This window comes from Vespa crabro, chromosome 20 (assembly GCF_910589235.1).
Source record: "Vespa crabro chromosome 20, iyVesCrab1.2, whole genome shotgun sequence".
Classification (NCBI taxonomy): Eukaryota; Metazoa; Arthropoda; class Insecta; order Hymenoptera; family Vespidae; genus Vespa; species Vespa crabro.
The window spans coordinates 4,013,576-4,036,237 of NC_060974.1; the positions used below are offsets into that span (position 1 = coordinate 4,013,576).

At 29.3% G+C, this 22,662-nt stretch overlaps 6 protein-coding genes across 10 annotated transcripts in view; 3 read left to right on the forward strand and 3 right to left on the reverse strand.

The window, feature by feature from the left end:
- LOC124431231 (matrix metalloproteinase-2) overlaps positions 1 to 3,767 on the forward strand; it is a 166,194-nt gene extending 162,427 nt beyond the window's left edge. For all 4 annotated transcript variants that reach the window (XM_046978864.1, XM_046978863.1, XM_046978865.1 and 1 more), the window contains 4 exons: positions 926 to 1,356; positions 1,517 to 1,815; positions 2,603 to 2,709; positions 2,905 to 3,767. In XM_046978864.1, coding sequence (XP_046834820.1) covers positions 926 to 1,356; positions 1,517 to 1,815; positions 2,603 to 2,709; positions 2,905 to 3,155 — 1,088 coding nt within the window. In that variant the 3' untranslated portion in view covers positions 3,156 to 3,767. The remainder of the gene's footprint in view (positions 1 to 925; positions 1,357 to 1,516; positions 1,816 to 2,602; positions 2,710 to 2,904) is intronic.
- A 1,620-nt stretch (positions 3,768 to 5,387) lies between these two features.
- On the reverse strand, positions 5,388 to 8,407 carry LOC124431234 (phosphopantothenoylcysteine decarboxylase). Its single transcript, XM_046978870.1, has 2 exons — positions 7,250 to 8,407; positions 5,388 to 7,150 (listed from the first exon to the last, which is right to left on the reverse strand). Exons 1-2 carry the CDS (start codon positions 7,673 to 7,675, stop codon positions 6,980 to 6,982), a joined length of 597 nt encoding a protein of 198 aa, XP_046834826.1. The 5' UTR covers positions 7,676 to 8,407; the 3' UTR covers positions 5,388 to 6,979.
- On the reverse strand, positions 8,394 to 8,834 carry LOC124431236 (cytochrome c oxidase assembly protein COX19). Its single transcript, XM_046978871.1, has one exon. It carries the CDS (start codon positions 8,669 to 8,671, stop codon positions 8,417 to 8,419), a length of 255 nt encoding a protein of 84 aa, XP_046834827.1. The 5' UTR covers positions 8,672 to 8,834; the 3' UTR covers positions 8,394 to 8,416.
- A 511-nt stretch (positions 8,835 to 9,345) lies between these two features.
- LOC124431232 (tRNA (guanine(10)-N2)-methyltransferase homolog) lies at positions 9,346 to 12,013 on the forward strand. Of its 2 annotated transcripts, XM_046978867.1 has the most exons (9): positions 9,347 to 9,551; positions 9,835 to 9,897; positions 10,000 to 10,245; positions 10,356 to 10,490; positions 10,599 to 10,862; positions 10,960 to 11,098; positions 11,212 to 11,410; positions 11,489 to 11,615; positions 11,731 to 12,013. In XM_046978867.1, exons 1-9 carry the CDS (start codon positions 9,498 to 9,500, stop codon positions 11,890 to 11,892), a joined length of 1,389 nt encoding a protein of 462 aa, XP_046834823.1. In that variant the 5' UTR covers positions 9,347 to 9,497; the 3' UTR covers positions 11,893 to 12,013. The 2 variants fall into 2 exon arrangements, with proteins under 2 accessions (XP_046834824.1, XP_046834823.1); XM_046978868.1 differs by lacking the exon at positions 11,489 to 11,615 and having other exon boundaries at positions 9,346 to 9,551; positions 11,731 to 11,808.
- Positions 12,014 to 12,015: 2 nt separating this feature from the next.
- On the reverse strand, positions 12,016 to 14,867 carry LOC124431233 (ER membrane protein complex subunit 2-like). Its single transcript, XM_046978869.1, has 7 exons — positions 14,387 to 14,867; positions 14,146 to 14,259; positions 13,898 to 14,048; positions 13,673 to 13,816; positions 13,351 to 13,507; positions 13,156 to 13,251; positions 12,016 to 13,058 (listed from the first exon to the last, which is right to left on the reverse strand). The coding sequence occupies exons 1-7, from the start codon at positions 14,418 to 14,420 to the stop codon at positions 12,885 to 12,887; spliced, it is 870 nt and encodes a 289-aa protein (XP_046834825.1). The 5' UTR covers positions 14,421 to 14,867; the 3' UTR covers positions 12,016 to 12,884.
- Positions 14,868 to 16,350: 1,483 nt separating this feature from the next.
- On the forward strand, positions 16,351 to 20,977 carry LOC124431086. The gene is made up of 2 exons (XM_046978517.1): positions 16,351 to 18,924; positions 19,126 to 20,977. The coding sequence occupies exons 1-2, from the start codon at positions 16,438 to 16,440 to the stop codon at positions 20,782 to 20,784; spliced, it is 4,146 nt and encodes a 1,381-aa protein (XP_046834473.1). The 5' UTR covers positions 16,351 to 16,437; the 3' UTR covers positions 20,785 to 20,977.
- The last annotated feature ends 1,685 nt before the right edge of the window (positions 20,978 to 22,662 follow it).

Sequence of the window (22,662 nt, forward strand, 5' to 3'; positions counted from 1 at the left end):
TTATTAGAAAAAATTCTCTCATATTCCACTTCTGAAATCAAAGATTCAAAGATTTAGGTTGAGGAGTAAACCGAGTAGGATCGATAAAAGGAACGAAGATAAATAATCTCGTTAATAAAAGTCTCGTATCTTTTATTTCTCTCTCTCTCTCTCTCTCTCTCTCTATAGGACTATAAAAATCTTGGCACGAAACTCTATACGCTAAAAGACAAGGTGTGTTGGGTGGATGGAGGGAAAAAAGGAGAGAAAAAAGTGACGAGAAGAGTGGGAAGGAAATAGTGTCGAAGAAAGAGAGAGAGAAAGAGAGAGAGAGAGAGAGAAATAAAACGATTAGATGCAATTATCGATAATCTTCGTTGTAATTGCATCAAACGATTAGAAGAGATTAAATTTGGCAACCACCAAACCACCATTACCACCACCATCATCAAGTCGATAACGTTTCTCTCTATCCACGATTTTGCGCTGCTCGTTTGAAGATTGCATTAATTAGCTAACTTCCCTGGCTACGAATATTAATTATCTTTCGTTTTCCATCTTCTCTGTTTCCCTTTTCCTTTTTCTCTCTTTCTGCACGTTCCAAAAATATATATTATTATTCCACTCTACTGTATTAATTTATAAACATTATCCTATTGGTGGAAATGGAAATTTTAAAGAGATATAATATAATGGGATATCAATTGGTAATTAATACAATTAGAGAGGCTACAGTGGTGTTTAGAAATATTTCATTTTTTTGTCATTTAAAAATGTCTATAATGAAATAGAAATTAATTGTTTGTATTCAAAAACTAATGAACAAAGTATAGATCCAATATATATATATATATATATATATGTGTGTGTGTGTATGTGTATGAATGTAAATGAAAAAGTTGGATTATAAAAAGTGTACATGTAATAATTTTTCATGTTTAAATAGGTGCACCTGAAGAAAAATTATGGGGTAATATACCTGGTGGTGTGTTTCCACCAGAAAGGCCAACACCTCCAACGACGACGACGACGACGACAACGACATTAGCAACGACTTACAGACCCTGGAGAACACGACCGACGAGACCCAATCACTATCCGGACTATGGTAGACCTAGAAGACCAGATCGTTATCCGTCGAAACCAGATTACAGAACTGAGAGGCCGGACTATCGACCCCAGAGACCTCACAAACCTCATAGACATCACACGACCACATTGCCGGCAATTACTACGACAACAGTTAGACCAACGATTTCTCAAAGACCTAGGTTCAGGTGGACCCAATCACCTAGGAATGATGTACCAGATAAATGTGATACCAGTTATGATGCAATTAGTATCATACGTAGAGAAGTGTTCATATTTAAGGGACGTGTAAGTATATATTATCTTTTAAATTTATTAAAATATTTTCTTTCTTTTTTTTTTATTTTTTTTTTTTTTTTCGTTTTGTTTTTTATCCTTCGGTGAGATATTGGTGTAGTATTTTTTATATATCTATATGGAATAAAAAATTTTAAATCGTTCCCATAAGTATCTATGGAGAATCGGTGACAAAGGATTGTACGAAGGATATCCGGCGGAGATCACGAGGCTGTTCAATCTACCAGAGGACATTGATCACGTAGATGCAGTTTATGAGAGGCCCGACAAGAAAATAGTCTTTTTTATTGGGAAAAAGTACTACGTCTTCAGTGCTAATAATCTTGAATCAGGATATCCGAAACCATTAACAAATCTTGGACTTCCGGCTTCCTTAGAGAAAATCGACGGAGCTATGGTTTGGGGACACAATAGTAGAACTTATTTCTTTAGCGGTTCCATGTATTGGAGGTATTAACAAAGAGGATCATTTTTTCATATCTTACATCATAGCTCTTCTTTCTTTTTCTCTGTCTCTCTCTTTTTTTTTTATTTTTCTTTTTTTCTGTTTTCTTTTCTATACTTTAACGTAAACATCTTGATAATAAAAAGACTCGAAGAAATTTTATCAAGAAAGAAACTTCTAGTGTTGTAATCCGTCAAACTGATAACAAATCTCTTTTGTTTTTTTTTTTTTTTTAAACTCTATGTTAAAGTAATGTAAATTTTCAAAGTCCACATATTCATGTACAAATACGTATCTGTATTTTTTTCTTTTTCCTTTTTTTTTTTTTTTTTATTTATTTATTTATTTATTTATTGTACCTTTTACCCAAAATTTTACGCAAAAGTTTTTCACAATTTTTAGCTTTTTTATAAGGAAAGTAAATTGTTTTTGATAAAAGTTTACATGATGGATATCAAAAGGGATTCTTGGGTTATTTTTAAATTTAGTTAATCTCTTTCTCGAGACTTTATGGGACTAATTTCTTTTTTTTCCTTTTTTTTTTTTCTTTTTCTTTTTATTTGTTCAGATTATAATACTACAATCTTCAACTAATGAGTCTTTGAAAGACCTTTAAAAAAAAAAAAAGAAGAAAATAAAAAAGAACAGAGAAAAATAATTGATATTTAAAATCGTAATGTAACTTTTGGACACATCTAATTTGAATATTATATAGAGTTTTGTATGTAAAGATAAAAGATAATTATTCTTTTGTCAAAGGTTGTAGTGTTCATTGAAATCTTATCATTTCAGGTTCGATGAATGTGTAAATTATGTCGAGTTGGATTATCCAAGAGACATAAGTAGCAATTTCGGTGGCGTTGGTAACGACATCGATGCTGTATTTCAATGGAAAGATGGTAAATATTAATAATATAACAACAACAACAATAATAATAATAATAATAATAATAATAATAATAATGATGATATAGTAATGTATTGTCTCTGAAACGTTTTTACAAAGTCGTCTTTTAATAATAATGGATCTTTGAGAAAAGGGAAGAACTCTTTTTTTTTACTTAATAACGAAATAATTTTCTCTCTTTTTCCAGGCAAGACGTACTTCTTCAAAGGTAAAGGTTTCTGGTTGTTCGACGATCTCAGAATGAAAGTCGCTCACGAGAAACAGAAACTCTCGGCACCCTTTTGGATGGGATGTCCCCGTAAATTAGAAACGAACGACGTTGAGAATAATATTCCTAGGAAAGCAAAGATCGTCAGTTCGTCAGCAGATTCCATTGTTTCAAGGCTCGGTGGTGCTATTATTTTCACTCTTATAACTTTCGTCTTTGTACTTGCGTAGTAGGTAAGATTCAAATAAAAAAAAGAAGAAGAGGAAGAAGAAGAAGATTTTACAAGAAATATTGTTACGTCTTCAAAAAATAATTATACCAAATATATACAAAATTCTTTTTTGCAAAATATGAAAGCAAAAAATATATGCATAATTTTCTCTATGTTGATAAGTCAACATAAATCGTCCATATATTTGATATAATTATACCAAATACACATACATATATATATATATATATAAATCAACATAAATAGTCGTCCATCTTTGATATAATTATACCAAATATATATATGAATATAAATTTTTTTTAGGGCTAGAGGAGTAAAATAAAATGCATAATTTTATATATATGTTGATAGATCAACATAAATAATCGTCCATCTTTTATATAATTGTAACAAATACACACACATATATATATATATATATGTATGTGTATGTATGTATGTATGTATGATGTATGTATGTATGTATGTATGTATATGTATGTGCTCTCTATAATATAATCTAAGTCTGATGAAAATCAAAAGTATCGGAAAATGAATTTCCTTTTAATTCGTGTCTTTACAAATGCCAATGATTATATGAACAAAAAAAGAAATATACAAAAGAAATCATCATGTAACTTTTAATTAACGCATTACAATATTGTTTCAAATGCGTCGTTCGAATATTTTCGAAAGAAGTACTTACCCCTTACTCAATCAAATCTTATACTGTTACAAAAGCAAAAGTTTACAGTTCTTTTCTTAAATAAATAAAGAAATAAAGAAAGAAAAAAAAAATTAAAAAAAATAAAAATCAATAGTTACCAAGGACAACAGTTCTATCGTTACAGAACTGTATATATATATTTGCTATAATTGCCATATATATATATATATATGTGTGTGTATGTATATATATACATATATATATATATTTAAAAAACATTTATATCCTCCCCAGTAATACGTATTTAACTTAATATTTATAATTTATATATACATATATTATATATATATATATATATATATATATATATATATATATATATATATATATTATCGTAAAATAATAAAAAAGAAAAACAAAAAAAAAAATAAAAAATAACTGGCATGAATTTACATCATGCCTGCCTGATATATATATAATGATATACGATCGTCGCTAAACGATAGAAATAAGAATGGATTTAGAGAGACAAAGATAAAGAGAGAGGTGGAACATTAATGCGATAAATTAACAGTCCTGGAAATGAGAAATATTTTTTTATACTACGATATAGGAATTTGTCCAGAACTTTTGATTAGTTCACCATTAAACTAATAATAATAATAATAATAATAATAATAATAATAATAATAATAATAGATAATAAATAATAAATAATAATAGTAGTAATAGTAATAATAGTAATAATAATAATAATAAATAATAATAACAATATCATAATCCATCCATTGTAACAGATTTTGACAGCACAGAAGAGAGATATAGAAAAGTCTCTACTTTCTTACTGGACCAATAATAATTCTGGGATGCATTAGTGAATCCAAATCCTAATGCTATTTTACAATTTTTGCTATGTCATAAAAACATTAACATTCTACAATAATTTTTTTTTTTATTACGCACACTGCCCATTTTATATATGTAGTTTTTTCTTTTTTTTTTTTTTTTTAAATTTATATAAAATATGTTCTTATTTAAATTTAGTGCCGTTCTTTGGTAATGTCTAATTACTATTTTAGTGAACAAATATGATGGCACCATGAATTTTTAGTATATAAGTATAGTCAAACAATCTAGCGTATGTATTTTCTCTATATTTAGCTTATATATAGCTATATACATATATATATATATATATATATATATATATATATATATATATATATATATATATATTATAATTATCATATACAATAATTTATCTAAAGACACAGATTAAGTGTTGTCAGTTTTATAAACTGTGATATTTATAATACACAAGCGCGATAAAATATTATAAATTAAGCATTATAATGATGTTGAGAGAAGCGCAGAAGAAAATATGTATTTGGGATTGAATCTTTACAAATACATACATATAACGATTTGTAAGTGCTTTATTAGAAGAAAGTAATTTTTATTAATTATGAGAATTAAAAGGTTATGTTAAAAGTGTAATTAAAAAAAAAAAAAAAAGAAAAAAAAATTAAAAAAATTAAAAAAAAAAAGATAAAAAAAGGATTGTAATTTCAGAATTACAACATATTTACCATGGAATAGTAACGTTTAATTCTTTTTTTTTAATACAGTATAGATTTTTTTTTTTTCTTTATTTCTCTTTTTTGTTTTACATATCATCCTTATACGTGCATTTTTCCACCTCTCCAGGTATTCCAAATACAAAGAAAAAAAAAAAAAAAATTAGAATATAATGGAACGATAATAATAAATGATATAATTCTATATCCTATTATAAATTTACGCTTTATTATTATATATATATATAATATATGTATATATATAATAAAGCGATTTTTTTACACACGAAAGAGGGAGATGAGAAATGATGATTTCTCTTAATGTAATCCTTTTTATAAAGAAAGGAAAATACTATGTAATTCTTTATTAAATCTGTCGTGTAATTTTTATGTAACTGTTTATTGAACAAGATCTTTTGCTTTATAATAAATGATAAACATAATTGAATTAGAAAATATTTTTGGCTATTATTATATATATATATATATGTGTGTGTGTATGTGTATATATGTTTATAATATATACATATATTATTTATATATATATATATATATATATATATATATATATATATATATATATTTATTTATTTAACAAAAACATGTACATTTGCATTTGGTGAAACAACTTTAAACGATATGTTCAACAGAATTTTTCTTTTCTTTTCTCTCCTTTTTTTTTTTTTTTCTTTACAATTTTTACAATTTTCACAACTAACAGAGAAAATTTACAGCCTCAATCAAAAGTACCTATCTACTTGTCTAACAGTTGATTACATTTTATTGAGTGACACTTTGAAGCTACGATGAAAAAATGTATGTGCATGTTCATTGAATACTTGCAAGAAAAAAAAAAAAAAAAAAAAAGAAGTTACACCAACAGTTTTCTATAAAAGAACATTATGATAATAAGCTACGTGATTTTTTTCATTATCTTATACATCATTTGACACTTGTTGTAGGGCTTATTACACATTTTCCCTGTTCAAATCCATTGAATTGTATTTTAAATATTTATACTTTATAATATTTATTTCTATTATTATTTATCATTTTAAATGATACCATTTTGATTGAGGTTGCATTGATATATGGCAATGATTCAAGTTCACTTTGCTTTAACAGACTAGAAAAAAGATACCTAGGCATCTTTACATATCTTTTTACAATTGATATTTTATTGTACATTTTCCATTCGAAAAGAATTTATTTTAATGGAGTATTTATAGTTTGGCAATGTGAACTAAAATCAGAACCTTGTTCCTTTATTCTCTGTGGCCCATAATTCAATGAATTTTTAATATTTCTAAATATTCCAATTGAGAGAAAGAGAGAGAGAGAGAGAGAGAGAGAGAGAGAGAGAGAGAGAGATGGCAGTATGATCTTTGTATATTCTGAAGTTACGTTTCCGCAAATCTTAAAACACATTAAGCGTAATTGAGCCATAAAATATTTTTGAACTCTATCAGAAGATACTGCATCGACTCTCTTGGAACCTTTAAAATCTCAATTTTATTCTTTTAATGTATCCTATGTGCGCTCATTCCTTTGATACGTTCCTGAGTAACATCTCCTTCGGTATACAGGTTCAACCTCCTGCTACATGCGCAGATCAGGTGGAGAATACGGATCCCATGGATTGAGTAATCTTAGAGTTGTTTGAACAATCGTATCTACCTCTGCCATTCCACCTATTCCAGTATCACCGCACATAAGAGTTTTAGAAATACATGGTAATTCTCTATAACCCCATGATTTAAGTAATGAAATCTATTAGTGAAGATATAAAATATGATTAATACAAAATAAATTTAACAATTTATTTCCACATTCTATTATATAATATTAAAAATTAAATTATAGTTTTACCTGTTGTGCAGTAATCGGATGTTCCCACATCTTTGTATTCATTGCAGGACAAAACAATAAAGGTTTTGAAGGATCCCAAGCACGAGCTACGCAAGTGAGTATATTGTCACATATCCCAGAAGACATTTTACCAAGAGTATTAGCATCTATTGGTGCAATTAAAAATAGATCTGCCCATTTAACCAGATCAATATGTAATACCGGATCACCTCTATCTTGCCATGCAGCCCATTCCACTGTATCTGATAGAACCTGAATTCCTGGTGGTAACTCAGCCTCTTTTAAAAAATGTTTTGCCCTTTCAGTAACGACAACTCTTACTTCCAAATTACTTTTCCATAATTTATCCACTAAAAGAGGCAGTTTAATCGTCGCGACGCTACCAGTGCAACCAATTAATACTCTTTTTCTTGAGGCACTTGCCATTTTGAAAAGAATTTCAGAAAAGCAGTTCGCAAAAGCACGCTCTAATAAGCAATATGAATATATGCTTGATATTCCAAATGAACTTTTACCTTTTGGATCCTATAAACGTGTGTATACAAAGAAGTATACTTTATAGAATAGGCCTTTTAATATATAAGTATAAGTATCACTTATCCTTGAATATCTTTTGTGTATTTTTTTCTCTTCTTTTTTCTTTCTTTAATAAAGTATGGTATATCCTATTTACTTGATATACTTTAAACAATGTCCACAAACTACATTTACATAGTAACAATTGTGTGTGTATGTGTGTATATATATATATATATATATATATATTTATATACTCTTTTTAAAAGCTCATTAAAGCTCTAAAGCACTATTGACACTTTCCTTTGAACGGATTCTTCTAAATGCTTCGTTTAATCACTTCCTTTTGTTTTATAAGACTGGCAGTAATATATTCTTCTAAATGTGATGAATCACATGCAACTTAACTCGCACTCTAACTTCTATAGATTTCTAAAACGCATAAACATTAACTGTCTTAAAAAGACATACCAAGAACTTTTATCGTACAGTCTGAGAACAATATATATTTTATGAACTTTAAACTGGTATTCAATTTGTAACTTTTAACCTGGATTCCTTATGATAAGGGAATATAGTGACAGAGATATTACGTAGATGATGATCAATCTTTTCTACGTTTTGTTAATCAAGTAAATATTCGTGAAACTGTTACGTTTTTTTTATTTCATCGGTAAAACCTAATTTCGACCAATCTTCACGCGCCATAAGATTTTTATCCATTCGACAATCGAGATAATCCTTGGCAATATGTCTGCACATTGTATTTTGATTATTATGTTCTAATAGACATCGAAGATAGTCGATCATTACTTGTTTGCAGAAGCCTTCATGATCGAGAGGAAAACTACCCTTTTCGGGTGGCACTGGCTTGAAAGATTTTTGCCCAAACGTATACGAGGACATAATTTAGATCTAATCGCATGGGGAAAAAAAAAAAAAATAAGAGAGAGAAAAGAATTAGAAGAAAGTACAATGAACGAACATAGAGAACTCTAAAATGTCCCACTTAAGATTCACTTAAAACACGAACAACGTAAAAGTCCTTCCAATGATCGTACAATCTTTTATTTCGTTCAATGATAAGCGCCATCTTCTGTATTCATTCGAAACTTCTGCCAGTTAAAATTTTTTTCATTCGACATATTTTAATTAAATTCTGTTTCGAATTAAAAAAAAGAAAAAAAAAGAAGAAGAAGAAGAAGGAAAGAAACAGAAAAGAATTTTAATTAGTATAAAAAAAAAAAAAAGAAAAACGATAAAAATAAACTAATGACATTATTTCATTCGTAGCATTGTACGATCGAAAACAATTTGAATTATCGCGCGCTTTTCATATTGAATACAATTCAAAATTTATCTCTCCTACATCATAGAATTTTTTTTATAATTTCATTTTTATATTCAGAAAAGAAATTCACTCGATTATAAAACAAAGTGATAATATTAATTTAATCAATTAATTTGTTAATTGAACACCACGTGGCGCTAATAATTAATGACTTCCGTGTCAGCAGGCATTCTAGCATTTTGTCGTAGTTATATCAGTTTATTCTTATAGATAAATATTGCGTTTTGTTATGTATTTAATATGTTTGTTAGTAAATGTTAATTAAATAGAAATGAATGTGGAATGTATATGAGGAAATCAAAAAAGAAAAAAGAATAATGTACAAAGTAAAGAGGAAATAAATTTCATCGAATTTGTAAAGATTAATAAAATTCATTGACAATGAAGAAATATCTGTTTTGGTTTGCTCATGAACACATTAATTTTCGATTACCTGTGAGTTTATAAGATAAACAATATAACATGAGATATTAAAAAAATTTTAATTAAATTTTATAAATAATATATCTTTTTATAAATACTTTATACGTGTTTATGTACATGTATGTGTTTTAAATAATACATGTTATTATCCTAAGAGGTTATGTCGTCTAACTATAAATTATTTTATATTTATATTTATACGCATTGATGTATATTACTTTGATATTACTATTAAATTAAATGTGACGTTTTCTTTTTTTTTTTCTTTTTTTTTCTTTTTTTTGTTATTTTTTAGGAAATGGAATCTATTTTTTATATGTTCGATATAAAATTACCTTCAATTTCTAATAGAGACCAAGTAAGAGAATCTGACAAATTATTTGATTATTTAGACCTATATCCAAAAGTAACATTTGTAAATAATTTTATAATTGAATACTAATTGTTGTCTTATTTGTAGCCATATTGGATAGTCGATATATCATCTGAAAAAATTGTACATAAAATAGCTAGTAGGGCAGTATCTCTTCGATTTTGTCTTGAACTTTGGGCAAATGGAAAGAATAATGAAGAATTGCACAATAATTTAAAAACTTATCCCATAGAACAAATTAAATTGTACGCGGATAAAGAGAAATCGTTTAAAATTATTGTGGAAACATTTTGTAAACATTTTTCGCAGGGTGAAAAGATACAGAAAATTGAAGTAAGTAAATTTTTTACAATGGCAAAAGTTTGATCATTAAATTTTATATCTTCATTAATATAATCTACATGTAATATTAATGTATTTCAAAATGTCATGATCAGTAAAAGTCTTTCAGTTATTTACCATTACAAGGACCTGTTAAATTGAAGAATCCAGATACCACCTTATATTACATAGAATTTTATGGCTTAGATCCCAATGAAATTCCAGATAAACCTTATGAATTATTTTTTGGCAGATGGGTAAAATTTCTAATGTTATTCTCATGAATGATTATTTTTTGGATTATAATTAAATATAATTTTTTTTTGTCCTTTTTTTTTTGTTTGTTTTTTTTTGTGTGTATTTAGATCGCAGACGGACAAAGAGATTTGATACAAAAATTTTCTTTAAAAAGGAGAAAATTTATAGGTAATACTTCGATGGATCCTCAATTATCATTGATCATGGCAAATCAAGCCCAGATTAAAACAGGAGATATCGTTCTTGATCCATTCGTTGGTACTGGTTCTTTATTAGTTGCCGCTTCTCATTTTGGGGGTTATACATTAGGAACAGATATAGATTTTCTTATGCTTCATGGACGTACGAGACCTACTCGTATAAAACAAAAAGTAAAATCATTACAGTCTTTTTTTTTTTTTTTTTTTTTTACTTATAGTATTTCGTATATTCTCTTTTATTGTATTAATAAAATATAAATGATTTTAGATTAGGGAAAAGGATGAAAATGTGGCTGCAAATATGGAACAATATGGGAGAAGTTCTTATTATATTGACGTTATAATATCAGATTTTTCTTATCCTTTATGGAAATCAGATATGTTTATAGATGCTATTATTACCGATCGTAAGTAGTATATTTTACTTTTGTTATACTGATATGATAAGATTATTTCTTTACAAAGTTCATGATTAATTGCATTACTTTTTCAAGGAGATCTAAAGAGGTTTTTATTGTAGCACCTTATGGTATAAGAGAATCAACTGAACGTATAGGAACAATGAAAGCAAATCCTGTGATTGAAGAACATCAAGTATCAACACATATTCCTTCAAAAGTTGAATACGGTTTACCACAAATATATAAAGATTTATTAAACTTTGCAGCGAAACACTTGAAGATTACTGGTAGATTAGTATGCTGGTATCCAATATTTAGGTAATTTTAATTATTTTTTAAATAATACATATAATATCACATATCAATATCAGATATCAATATTTTTTATTTTCACAGAGATCAATATTCCTCAGATCAGTTACCTATACATCCTTGTTTACGATTAATAGCCAATTCAGAGCAGGTTCTTAGTAATTATACAAGTCGTATATTATTAACTTATGAAAAAGTAAAAGAACCACAGGTATATTAATCGCGCTATTCGATGTTTCAGATTTAACGACATTTCAAAGACATTTTTTTATAATAATATAATATTTATGATGGGCATTATAATTAATTTTTTTTTTTTTTTTTAGGAGACCGATGACATAAATTCTATATGTTTAACCGATTTCCGAGAAAAGTATTTTGCATTAAGAGAAGAAACGCGGAAAGAAAGAAGAATGAAAAAGGCTACAGAAAGAGCAAAGAAAAAAGAAGATTGGGAAAAAAGTAATGGAGAAAGTATGGAAAGATGACCAGACAATGATTTTTTATCTAATAGATTTTTCAGCTGATATTTTATAGCATCTATGTTGTTATTATCAACATAGTTTAATTATTTTAATTGAAAAGGATAAAATATATTTGTGTACTATACATTGTTAATGTATTGTTTTTTTATTTTTTTTCTTTTTACTCGTATTAAAGTATATATTTATTTAAAATCTCCACAACCATACAACTACACTCTTGTTGCACAAATTATTTTTCAAGAATATTAATGAACAATCTTATGAATAGATAGATGATAGTTTATCAATCATTAATATTCTTATAGCAACGTGGATGACAACATTAAATCCAACAGATTTTCTTTGCCTATCAACATATCAATTACGCATTTTTAAGCTATTCTCTTTCAACATTATATTATATTTCACAATTTTTTTTTTTCTTTCTTTTTTTATTAACGTTCTCGCGAAATAAATAGAGATTGATGACTACGTTAAAGAATACTAGAAGTGAATCACTTCTGTGCACTTTAATGGAAATTAAATGTATATATATATATATATTTTTTTTTTTTAAATTATAATATAATATAAGACAATAATTATGTTTAGTGCAAGACAAAATGCTATATGAAATGCTTACTTTCTTTCAGTATCTATAATTTTAGATTTGAATTTGATTTTTCAGATATACTTATCAAAGTACAATAATATGAATCATATATTAATGTGAATCCTGTAAAAGTATAAATTATTTAAAACTATGATACTTTATATATACATATATATATGTGAATTATATATATATATATATATATAAAATTAGTGAACGTTATAAGATATGATCAAAAATGTTTTGTGAATGTTCATGTGCACAGTTATTCGTTATAATTCTGACTGTCTCTGAAAACAGTATTCTTATAGATGATGCATTTACATATATTACAACATTCAAACAAATTTACAAAATCCTAACTTGATTTGAATATGAACATTGACTAAATGCATTTCAATATCTAAGCTTCAACTTGCAATTGTCCTAGTAATCCTTCTATATTTTTAACTTCTTCTTCAGAGACTTTACTTGAATATTGTTTTTCAATTTGATTGGCAGCCCATTCACTTAATTTTATTGCATCTTTTTTCTTAGATGCTGGACATTTGGATGATGTTGCAATACTGTTTGTTGCCTAAGAAAAATATAAAGGTAAAATAAATTTATTAAAATTTAAAACATTAGCTTTTATATTATTAAAATTTATACCATATGGGAAAAAAGAAACTTACTAATAATAGGCCATAAAGTGCTCTAATATTATTTGGATTTAATTTGGCTGCTTGACAGAAATAAGCTTTCGCCAATTCCATATTATCAAAACCTCCCTAAAAGCAATAAGAATAATGAAGGACAAAGAAAAAATAAAAAAGTGATTTTTTTGTTTTCATATTTTCTATTACAATTATAATATAATTATAATTTACCTGAGAATATTTTATTTCTGCATATCTTTGATAAATTAAATGGCTGTGCGGATTATGTAATATTAATTCTTCCATGCAAAAAGCTGCTTTAGAATATTCATGTTCTTGTAAATACAAATCACATAGTTCATGCCATGCTTCTTGATCGCTCATGAATCTATGTGAGATTAATCATTTATATTCATAATAATTTAGAATACGTAGAAAAGATAAGTCAAAATGTAAATGGATAAAATAAATAAAGATCTAGGCATAAATATATTTTCCAGATACTTCATTGTATACATATTTCAAAAATATTTTTGTATCAAATATTACTCACTTTTTTAAATATTCCGTAAGTTCTTTGATTGCTTCTGATATTTTTCCTTTAGCTTTCAATAAAGCTACACGACGTTTTCTTGGTGCAGCATTAGTTTCATCCTTTTTTATAATAGAATCTAATACTTCTATTGCCTCGTCATACCTTGGATATATTAATATAAAAATAATATTTACAAATCATTGGACAAATGTTTTTATACGTTCCATAATATAAAATACGTACATTTCCAATGCTTCCAAGTGCATAGCATGATATTTATGAACTCGTAAACTACCAGGAAATTCTATCATTAATATTTTAATACAGTAATCTGCTAATGATAAACGATAGCAGTCTAAGGCAGCCACGCAAACTTGTTCCAATACTAAATATTCTATACAAGATTAAAATTAAATATATAAAGTAATATGATTATATGATTGAGAGAATAGATATTTTATATTTATATAATGATTAAATATAATTCTTACTTTCGTTACCAAGTTGATTGACCTTTCCTGCCAAAACGTTTTCCCATAAATTGACTACATCTCTACTTTGTCGTTCTGAGTTCTCTCTCCATGTTCTAAACAAATCTCTAACCTCTATAACATATAAGAAACACAATAACATTACATTTTACAAAGATACATATGAAATTTTATGAGGTACTTGTATTGTTTGAATAACGAATTAATTAATTAAAAAAACAAAAAAAGAAAAGAAACTTACCCAACCAAGTTAATTTATCATAACGACCTTCCATAATCAGAAATAAAAGTAATAGAAAATAATAAGTGATATGTTATACGAAAACGTTTACAGTATTGAAGAGGTTATACGATGTTGATTTCAAATCGCATTAGCATATTGTCAACTAAGCACGATCAACAATAGTCTCTCTTAATCGAAATCTAAATGGCTGTCGTACGCTATTCGAATGATTCAAAGGACAATATAATTACAATGGAATAATCTAGCCAAGTAAAGAGGCCGAACGATATATTTGATATTGCTATTATATTAATTTAATATTTCATATACCCGTAAATCATTTGTTACACACAACAAGCACAACGATATTTTATTTATTAATAAAATGATTATTAACGCAGATTGATCATTTTGATTAATTACAAACAGTACTTTTATGTGTGGAAAAATAATACTGCTTTATTATCACCAATCTAGTAAAAGGGGGGAAAAATTGGTGCTATAGATTTATTTTAGATGCGACACACTGCTGAAGTATTTGAAATACAGCGCCCTCACTTCTTTATGAGAATTAAATATATAATACTTGATCTCATTAAAATAGAATATACAATTCAAGTATATATCAAGTATTATTAAAAAAAAAAAAAAAAAGATTGATAAGAATTATAAAGGATATATGAAAGAAAATAGATCCGTATTTGTAGTATAAAATAATAGAAACACGCTAATGTATTCGATCTAAATTTTTTAATTTGAAAAAACGCGCCACTACGATTTGCCAATATGGCCGACGATTACTAATGAAAAATGATTTAACAAAAAATTGCTTCAATTACGTATACGATATATTATAATTTGAGAGATAAAATATTATTTTTGATATCAATAATTATAATATTATTTATTATAATATTAATTATATATATATATATATATTTCAATATAATTAGTTTTTGAAGTGAGGGCGCTGTTAACCAAATAGTTAACATCATTTTCCTGTTCGCCTCTATGCATTCACAATTACCTTTTTGTCGTTGATAATTCCCAACGCCGTACACACGTGGCGATGATAATTGGGATAATATTATTTTTAAACGGGAAAATATAATAGAGAAATATTTTCATTTTTCGTTCGTGTCTTTGTTCATTACTTTATTTAACTTGTTTGTATTTTTTCATTTTGTTTTATATTTCGATTAATAAAAAGAATAATGAGATAATAGAGATAAATAGTGTACGGACAATTTAATATGTTTAAGATAAATGATGAGAAGTTAATAAAAATAAGAAGAAATGAAGAATGAAGAATGAGAAGAGAAAAGAAACAGGGCACCGGATAAATGTAAGAACGTTCCTGAATCTTGGAGGCGGTCGACGTGCGACCTGTCGGTACGATAGAAAACAGGTGTTTATAATCGGTAGGTTCCGTCCACCGAGCGAGGCGGCAGGGCTGTGGCTCTTGTGGCAACATACAAGGGGGCGCGCCATGCTCGTGGCAAGACTTCTTGTTGCTCTCATTCCCAGGCGAAATACTGTTCGTCGCTGTTTTCTGTTGTGTTTTTGGGATAGTAGAAGGCGAAAAACATGTCGTTTTGATAATCTTACGTACGATAAAACGGGCCTGAGCGGATTGATCGTGGTGCCCAGGGTCGGTCGGCGCTCCTATACCGTGGCCCCGTGCTACGTGCAGGTGTAATTTAATAAGGAGCGCAGGGGAGGTTGGCGATTTAACAGGGATATCGATTTGTCCGCCGAGTGCTGTGCTGGCTCCATCGCAAGACCCAGAAGCAGGCAGCCATGGACGTCGATATTTTTGGGGCACAGCCTGCCGCAGCACCGTGTTGGGTATGTTGCGTCCGAGCGAGTCCAGAGGCCTGATAGGGCCCGAGAAATGCGACGATTCGCCGGCCGATAACGCGGTGCGAGAGTAGGCAGTAAAAAAGGGGCAAAGACGGCGAGCCGCGGTACGGCGGTACGCTCCTTACCACGAATTTTATTGTCAGGACGGCGTGCCGCGTAGGAATTCAAAGAATTTTTCAGTATCAGGACCGTACCGATAAACCACGATGGATCTTGGCATCGTAGGTAATGCAACGGGTGCATCCGGGGGGGCCGTCGCCTGTCCCGTTTGCACTCTTTATTTGCGCGAGGGTATCAGCCTTCAAAGACACTTGGATACACATCCCAAGGAACAGGTCATAGAGGCCCTCATTAAAGCCAGCTCTACGACCTCTCAACAGACACAACAACTTCCATCGCCAACATCAGTACCTCCTGTTCCTTCCAGCATTCAATCACCACAGAATACACCGCAGCACATCCAACAGACGACTGCACATGTTTCTGCTCAGTCTCCATATCCCATAGGGCCTATATTTGAATGTCCACCGATTGGTACTATGATGCCTCCTCAATTTGCCTCGTTTAGTTATCAACAATTTGTCAATAATGGGACCATGATGATACCACAGTACGCAATGGCTCCGCAGACTAATCAGATGATGCAAATGTTGTATAATCCATATGGTATGTATCAGCAGCAACAGATACCCACTGTTCAAATGATCTCTCCGGTTGCAGCCATTCCTAATACCACAAGGATAAGACCTGTGGTTACAATGGCTGGTGAAACCAATAACAGGACCACCATCACCGTACCTGTAAATAGTTCTGAGCCAAAGCAGATCTTACCTGAGATATTGCCAGAGCCTGAAGTAGAAAATGAACAAGATCTGCCTGACATAAATTTCCCAGCATCCCCCGAAGTAGCTAATGAAAATACTTCTATGCAGCAAGATGGAAATGAAAATAGTAGAATTCAAATAGAACATAGAGGCCAACAGATACAAAATCCAACCATTCAGGATCAAAGTTCTGTGCAGCACGAATACAATAGCATTCCTAGATCTTTAACTATCGCTTGTAACATTGAAAATGAAGATGATGACAATGCTGAAAGTGTATTGCCTGATATAGACGAAAGAGAAACGGCACACATAGTTGCATCGGTTGTCCAATGCAAACCCACACATTATGAAGAACAATCTGAAATACGAAGGTTTGATCAAGAATATAAAAATGATACTAGTAAACTCAATTTAGAAACGCAAGATGTACTTGGAGGTACTATTGCAATAGAAAAGGAAAAATTAGAGGGGGAGAAGTCTACGGATGAGAAAGATAAGAGTGAAAATGAATCTGTCCCATCTCAAGTTCCTTCAACAGAAATGACAAAAGATACTGCACAACCTGAGGTAGAACAATTGGAACAATTATTAATCACTATTATGGAATCAGAATTTAATAATGCATCAACGAAGGAGCATGATGTACAGAAGGATGAGGAAGGGAAGGAAAGTATGGAGGAAAGTGCTTCAGTTCATGCGGACGAGGAAATAACTCCGAATATAATAGATGTGATTTCAAACTCTCATGGCAGTGATATCAAGGAATGTAATATAGAAATGGAAATTACGGAAGAACCAAAAATATGTGTAGAAGACAAATCAGACAAAAGTTATATTTTATATCATTACAAGGACAGTTTATCTGCTCCACCCTCGCCAGCAATACGAAAGAAGTTTACTCGAACATATTCAGTTCGTTCAGAATTTGGATCAAACGATAATCTTAGTGTTTATCCTGTCGGATTTGATGCTACTACATTGCAAGACGAAGAGGACGACGACGAAAAGAACATGACAGAAGATAATTTTGATGAAGCAGACATGGAAATAGAAGCAATACCTAGTCCTCATACACCTTTCATGAAGTATGGTGAAAGTGCAGATGGTGTTAGATCCCATACTCCATTGTCTGCTATTAGTGGTATATCAGTACTAAGAGTTCGAAAAGATTTAAGCAAACCTTGTTCTCCTGCATCTGCACATTCATTTTGTCATATAGATGGTGATAGTTTGAGCCACGATGATGAAAGTAACGATTTAAGAGAAATTACAATGGAGAAAGATCCTATTAGTTGTCCACAAATTGAAGAAGAATTGAAAGTTGATAAATATGAAGAGAATGTATGTGAAAATGTGGAGAAGAAGGGTAATAATTCAAATCATGTGTATCATCAATCTGTAATAACAGAGCATGTTAGCTTATTTCCACCAATTCATTCTCAACAACCTGTTTTAATACAGGATTCTTATCCATTACCAAATAACAAAAATCATAATCTTTTAAATTTATCAGAATCGATTAATCCAACTACAAGCACTGAATCAAAGAATTATCATTGTAGTAAATCAATTATTCAAAAACAGTCAATGGAACTTCTTAATATAAATGAGGATGCTCATGCTGGTCCAATGAATGTTTTTGAGTTTGATGGACTTCAAATTTTAGTTCCTAGTACATTTATAAGTGAATCATCACAAAAAGCAGTGAGTGCAACTAGCCAGCAATCTATGGCAAGTAGCGAGGGAGGTGCAGGTATTGACGAAGAAGTCAAAAGTGTTAATATGCGTGCTGACGAAACTATGCCACCCAGAGGTGAATTATCAGAACAAGAAAGTAATGGCTGTACAGAACAGTCCGCTTGGCAGGTTATTATCCTTTTAAATTTTAATCTTAATATTAATTATTCTTTCTTTCAATTAATTTTGCCTGATTAATTATTAATCGTAATGTATTAATTAATTTAAGTATTATAATGAAAATTTTTTGATTCCTCTTATGCATTATGTTTTATTGATATTTAATACTTTTTATGATATAAAATTAATTGTAATAAATTTATTTAACAGGTTTATATGGGCCAAGAATCTTCAAGAATGTCAACTTCTTATGATCTAATGGCAAGGGAAAGTTGGGAAGAATCAGAAGGATCGGACAATGAAATTAGTGGTCCATTGTTAGATAGTCGATCTTTAGCTACGCATTTTACATCTAGCTTATTCTTAGATCGTGATAGAAAAACGCCTACAAAAAGGACATTTAAATGTTCACATTGTCCAGAGGTTTTTGACTGTCCTAAAGAACGTAGAGTCCATAGTACAATGGTGCACAAAGAACCTGGACCTAGCGGTAGTAGAGATGCAACAGAACAACCAGAAGTAAAAGATATAAAATTATTAGACGGGCGTATGAATGTGTTTGATGATATTTTTGTACCAGGCTTACATGTGCAACAAATGTATCATCAACAGCCATTGTTACATCAACTCCAACCGCCACAACCAGATTTAGCAAAAATAGAAACCGATCAGAAAGGTGAAAATTTGACAATTCCTTCGACAGTAGAGGTATCTTGTGCATTATGCAATCAACGATTTAATAGTGAAAAAGCTTTACAGTTACATCATAAGAGAATGCATATAGTTGAAGTATCGAAACGTATTCGTGAACAGGCAAAATGCGTAATATGCAACGAAGAATTCCCATCTGTTGTATTGTTTAATGCTCACTTAAAAATACATCCGTTAGAATGTGGACAATGCGGAAAATACTTTTATAGAAAGCAAAATTATAAATTACACATGAAACGTCATTTAGGAATCAAGCCCTTCCCTTGTACACTATGTGATAAGGCATTTTTAACTAAACAAAAATTAGATGAACATACTAATGGACATACAGGTAATGCCCCTGTAAAGTGTAATTTGTGTAATGAAACTTTTCGTAGATATTCAAATTTAACTCAGCACAAGAATAGACATCATCTTAATATTAAAAAGAAATTGAAAGACTATATATGCCAATGTGGAGAGATATTCCATACGAAGAAAAAATTAGCATGGCATAAAGAGACACATGATGAAAAACCTAAAGCATGCACATATTGTAATGAAAGATTTATACATATGGCTAGTCTTACACGTCATATGCGTCGTGCTCACAATAGGAGATTTGTTCCTGATGCTCAAAGAGAAAATGAAAATGTGGAGTGTCCAATATGTAAATGTATTTATTTGCGATCATCATTAGCCGTTCACATGCGTGTCCATAATGGTGAAAAACCCTATGAATGTCAGGTTTGTTCCAAGGCTTTTAGTACGAAATGGAATTTACAATTGCACAAGTGGACTCATGCAGCACGTAGCACGAAACCATTTAAGTGCAACCAGTGCAGCGCTGCATTTTATCGACACAGTGATTATACAGCTCATATGAATTCTCATCGGAATGTACGTCCATATACGTGTAATTACTGTGGAGCTCAGTTTATACGAAAGTATAACTGTTTAAGACATGTAAAAGAACACGAGGAGAATAAGGCATACACATGTGACGTTTGCAACAAAACTTTTCATAGGTCATATTATCTAAAAGAACATTTAAGAGTGCATTCAGGAGCAAGACCGTACACATGTCACATCTGTGGGAAATCAAGTGGTACGAAATCTAATCACAATAAGCATGTAAGAATTCATCATGCCCGAGAACCTGTAAATACTGAAAACTAATGAATCTTAGATTTTCATGAAGTATTATAATTGACGGTATCAACTAGTCTGTGACACTGGGTCTATTTGAATCAAATAGAATAGAAAATAAATATTATTAACGAAATATCTTATATTATCGGGAGCTTATATTAATGATTAAAAGGAAAAAAAAAAAAAAAAAAAAAAAGAATTATTTAAGAACAAAACAAAAACGAAGAAAAGAAAAAAAACACAAAAAAAGAAAAGCGAAAAAAAGAGAAACAAAAATAGAAACAATTTATATAATGTAATAAAGCTGATATATATATATATATAAAATATTTTCTATGTTATGAAATGCATTTTATGAGATTAACTTTTTAATATTATATTTTATAAAATAATATTATTTAATTCGTGAAGTCTTAAAAAATTATTTTATGTGAAATTAATTAATTTTAATTTATCCAAAATTACTTTTATTGTGTGATTTTTATCTTATCAAGAATGATTGAAAAGATCCAGTGAATTCAGACTCTAACTATATATAATAGGATAAAGAAGTTTTTTGACGAAAAATCGACTAATATGTGTCTCAAAGACTCGAGTAGTTCCTTTAATGAAAGGCTACACATGAATCGCGTTTGCCAACTAATAGTTATTACCTATTTCATAAAAACAATTAACCAATTAATATTACGTAAATATTAAACTCTTTTACGTGTCGATCGTTGTAAGTAATTTTTTTACAATGACTATTTTTCATGAAGTGTGCATGTTGAAGTTCGCACATCGTCAGTGCCCAGTGTAATAAATGAGACAGCCCGTGTTTATATGCGCTGTTCATTGCGCGAGGGCTTATTAGTTACTATCATTACAGACTATCATACAACATATATGAATCTTAGTTGTTATTCTTCTATATTTATATATTTTGCAACATATAAAGTGATTTTTATTGGTAATTCAAATTCCAAGACTGATCGATGTTGGTTCTCTGTATTGCTCTCCGATACAAATATTAATCATATATGTATAATCACATGTATATTAATATTGCATATCTCAAATTTTTCCCAGTTAAATGTACATTACAATAATTTCAAGAGAAAATCACTTTTCATATATTAGATGTGCGAAGTATGTAATTTTGATGATTTTAATTATTTGTATGAGAGAGAGTAGAACAGAGTGATGAAATTCAAAGTTGTTTGAATTAATACTATGTATAACATAGTTATTCTCAAATCTATTAATTCAAATTTCTACAATTAATTGCACTGCCGATCAAATAGTGCATATTGTCATTGTACAATGTTGTAAAAGTGATGTGACAGCAAATTTGGAATTCCAAATTTTATATATTGTATTACTTTATGTTGGATACATATGTATATATATATTTGAATATACTTTATTTAATAATCATAAATTAATCATGATTACCTTTAAAAGGTTTTAAACGCAAACGTAACTTACGCATAATTAATATAAATGTTATTTATGTTATTAAATTCATATGCTGTTTTGTTATTTCAATTCTCGCACATGTATTTTTAATGTTATTAAATGTTTACATATACCATTAAATTCAACATGCTTCAATAAGTGATTTTATACTTGTACAGGCAAACTGAAATATTTGTTTAAGCCTTTATGTACAAATATGATATGCAAGTACTTGACAATTTCAGGCGGTGTATAAAACCCACCTGTAACCAACATCGACGTCCAAGTGTGCAATTGTTTAGTTAAATATGTATTCTCAATGAATACTGTGTGTAAATAGTGTAAATATGTATATTACTTCTATTTTATAGTAGGGCCAATTGCATTGGCAATTGAATATCGTATTGATTCATGCTACACATGAACATAAAACTAGACTAATCATTATCGTAAAAATAATAAATCAGC

Excerpts from the sequence above, each read along its gene's own strand:
- LOC124431234 (XM_046978870.1), bottom strand. The coding sequence starts at position 7,675 with ATGGCAAGTGCCTCAAGAAAAAGAGTATTAATTGGTTGCACTGGTAGC. Across the intron at positions 7,151-7,249 it reads ATCCGATTACTGCACAACAG|ATTTCATTACTTAAATCATG; the intron begins GTAAAACTATAA and ends CTTCACTAATAG.
- LOC124431236 (XM_046978871.1), bottom strand. The coding sequence starts at position 8,671 with ATGTCCTCGTATACGTTTGGGCAAAAATCTTTCAAGCCAGTGCCACCC.
- LOC124431232 (XM_046978867.1), top strand. The coding sequence starts at position 9,498 with ATGAAGAAATATCTGTTTTGGTTTGCTCATGAACACATTAATTTTCGA. Across the intron at positions 10,246-10,355 it reads AAAAGATACAGAAAATTGAA|TCTTTCAGTTATTTACCATT; the intron begins GTAAGTAAATTT and ends GATCAGTAAAAG. Across the intron at positions 11,411-11,488 it reads TGCTGGTATCCAATATTTAG|AGATCAATATTCCTCAGATC; the intron begins GTAATTTTAATT and ends TTATTTTCACAG.
- LOC124431233 (XM_046978869.1), bottom strand. The coding sequence starts at position 14,420 with ATGGAAGGTCGTTATGATAAATTAACTTGGTTGG. Across the intron at positions 13,508-13,672 it reads CTTACGGAATATTTAAAAAA|ATTCATGAGCGATCAAGAAG; the intron begins GTGAGTAATATT and ends AATCTCACATAG. Across the intron at positions 13,252-13,350 it reads CAGAAATAAAATATTCTCAG|GGAGGTTTTGATAATATGGA; the intron begins GTAAATTATAAT and ends TATTGCTTTTAG.
- LOC124431086 (XM_046978517.1), top strand. The coding sequence starts at position 16,438 with ATGGATCTTGGCATCGTAGGTAATGCAACGGGTGCATCCGGGGGGGCC. Across the intron at positions 18,925-19,125 it reads CAGAACAGTCCGCTTGGCAG|GTTTATATGGGCCAAGAATC; the intron begins GTTATTATCCTT and ends TTTATTTAACAG.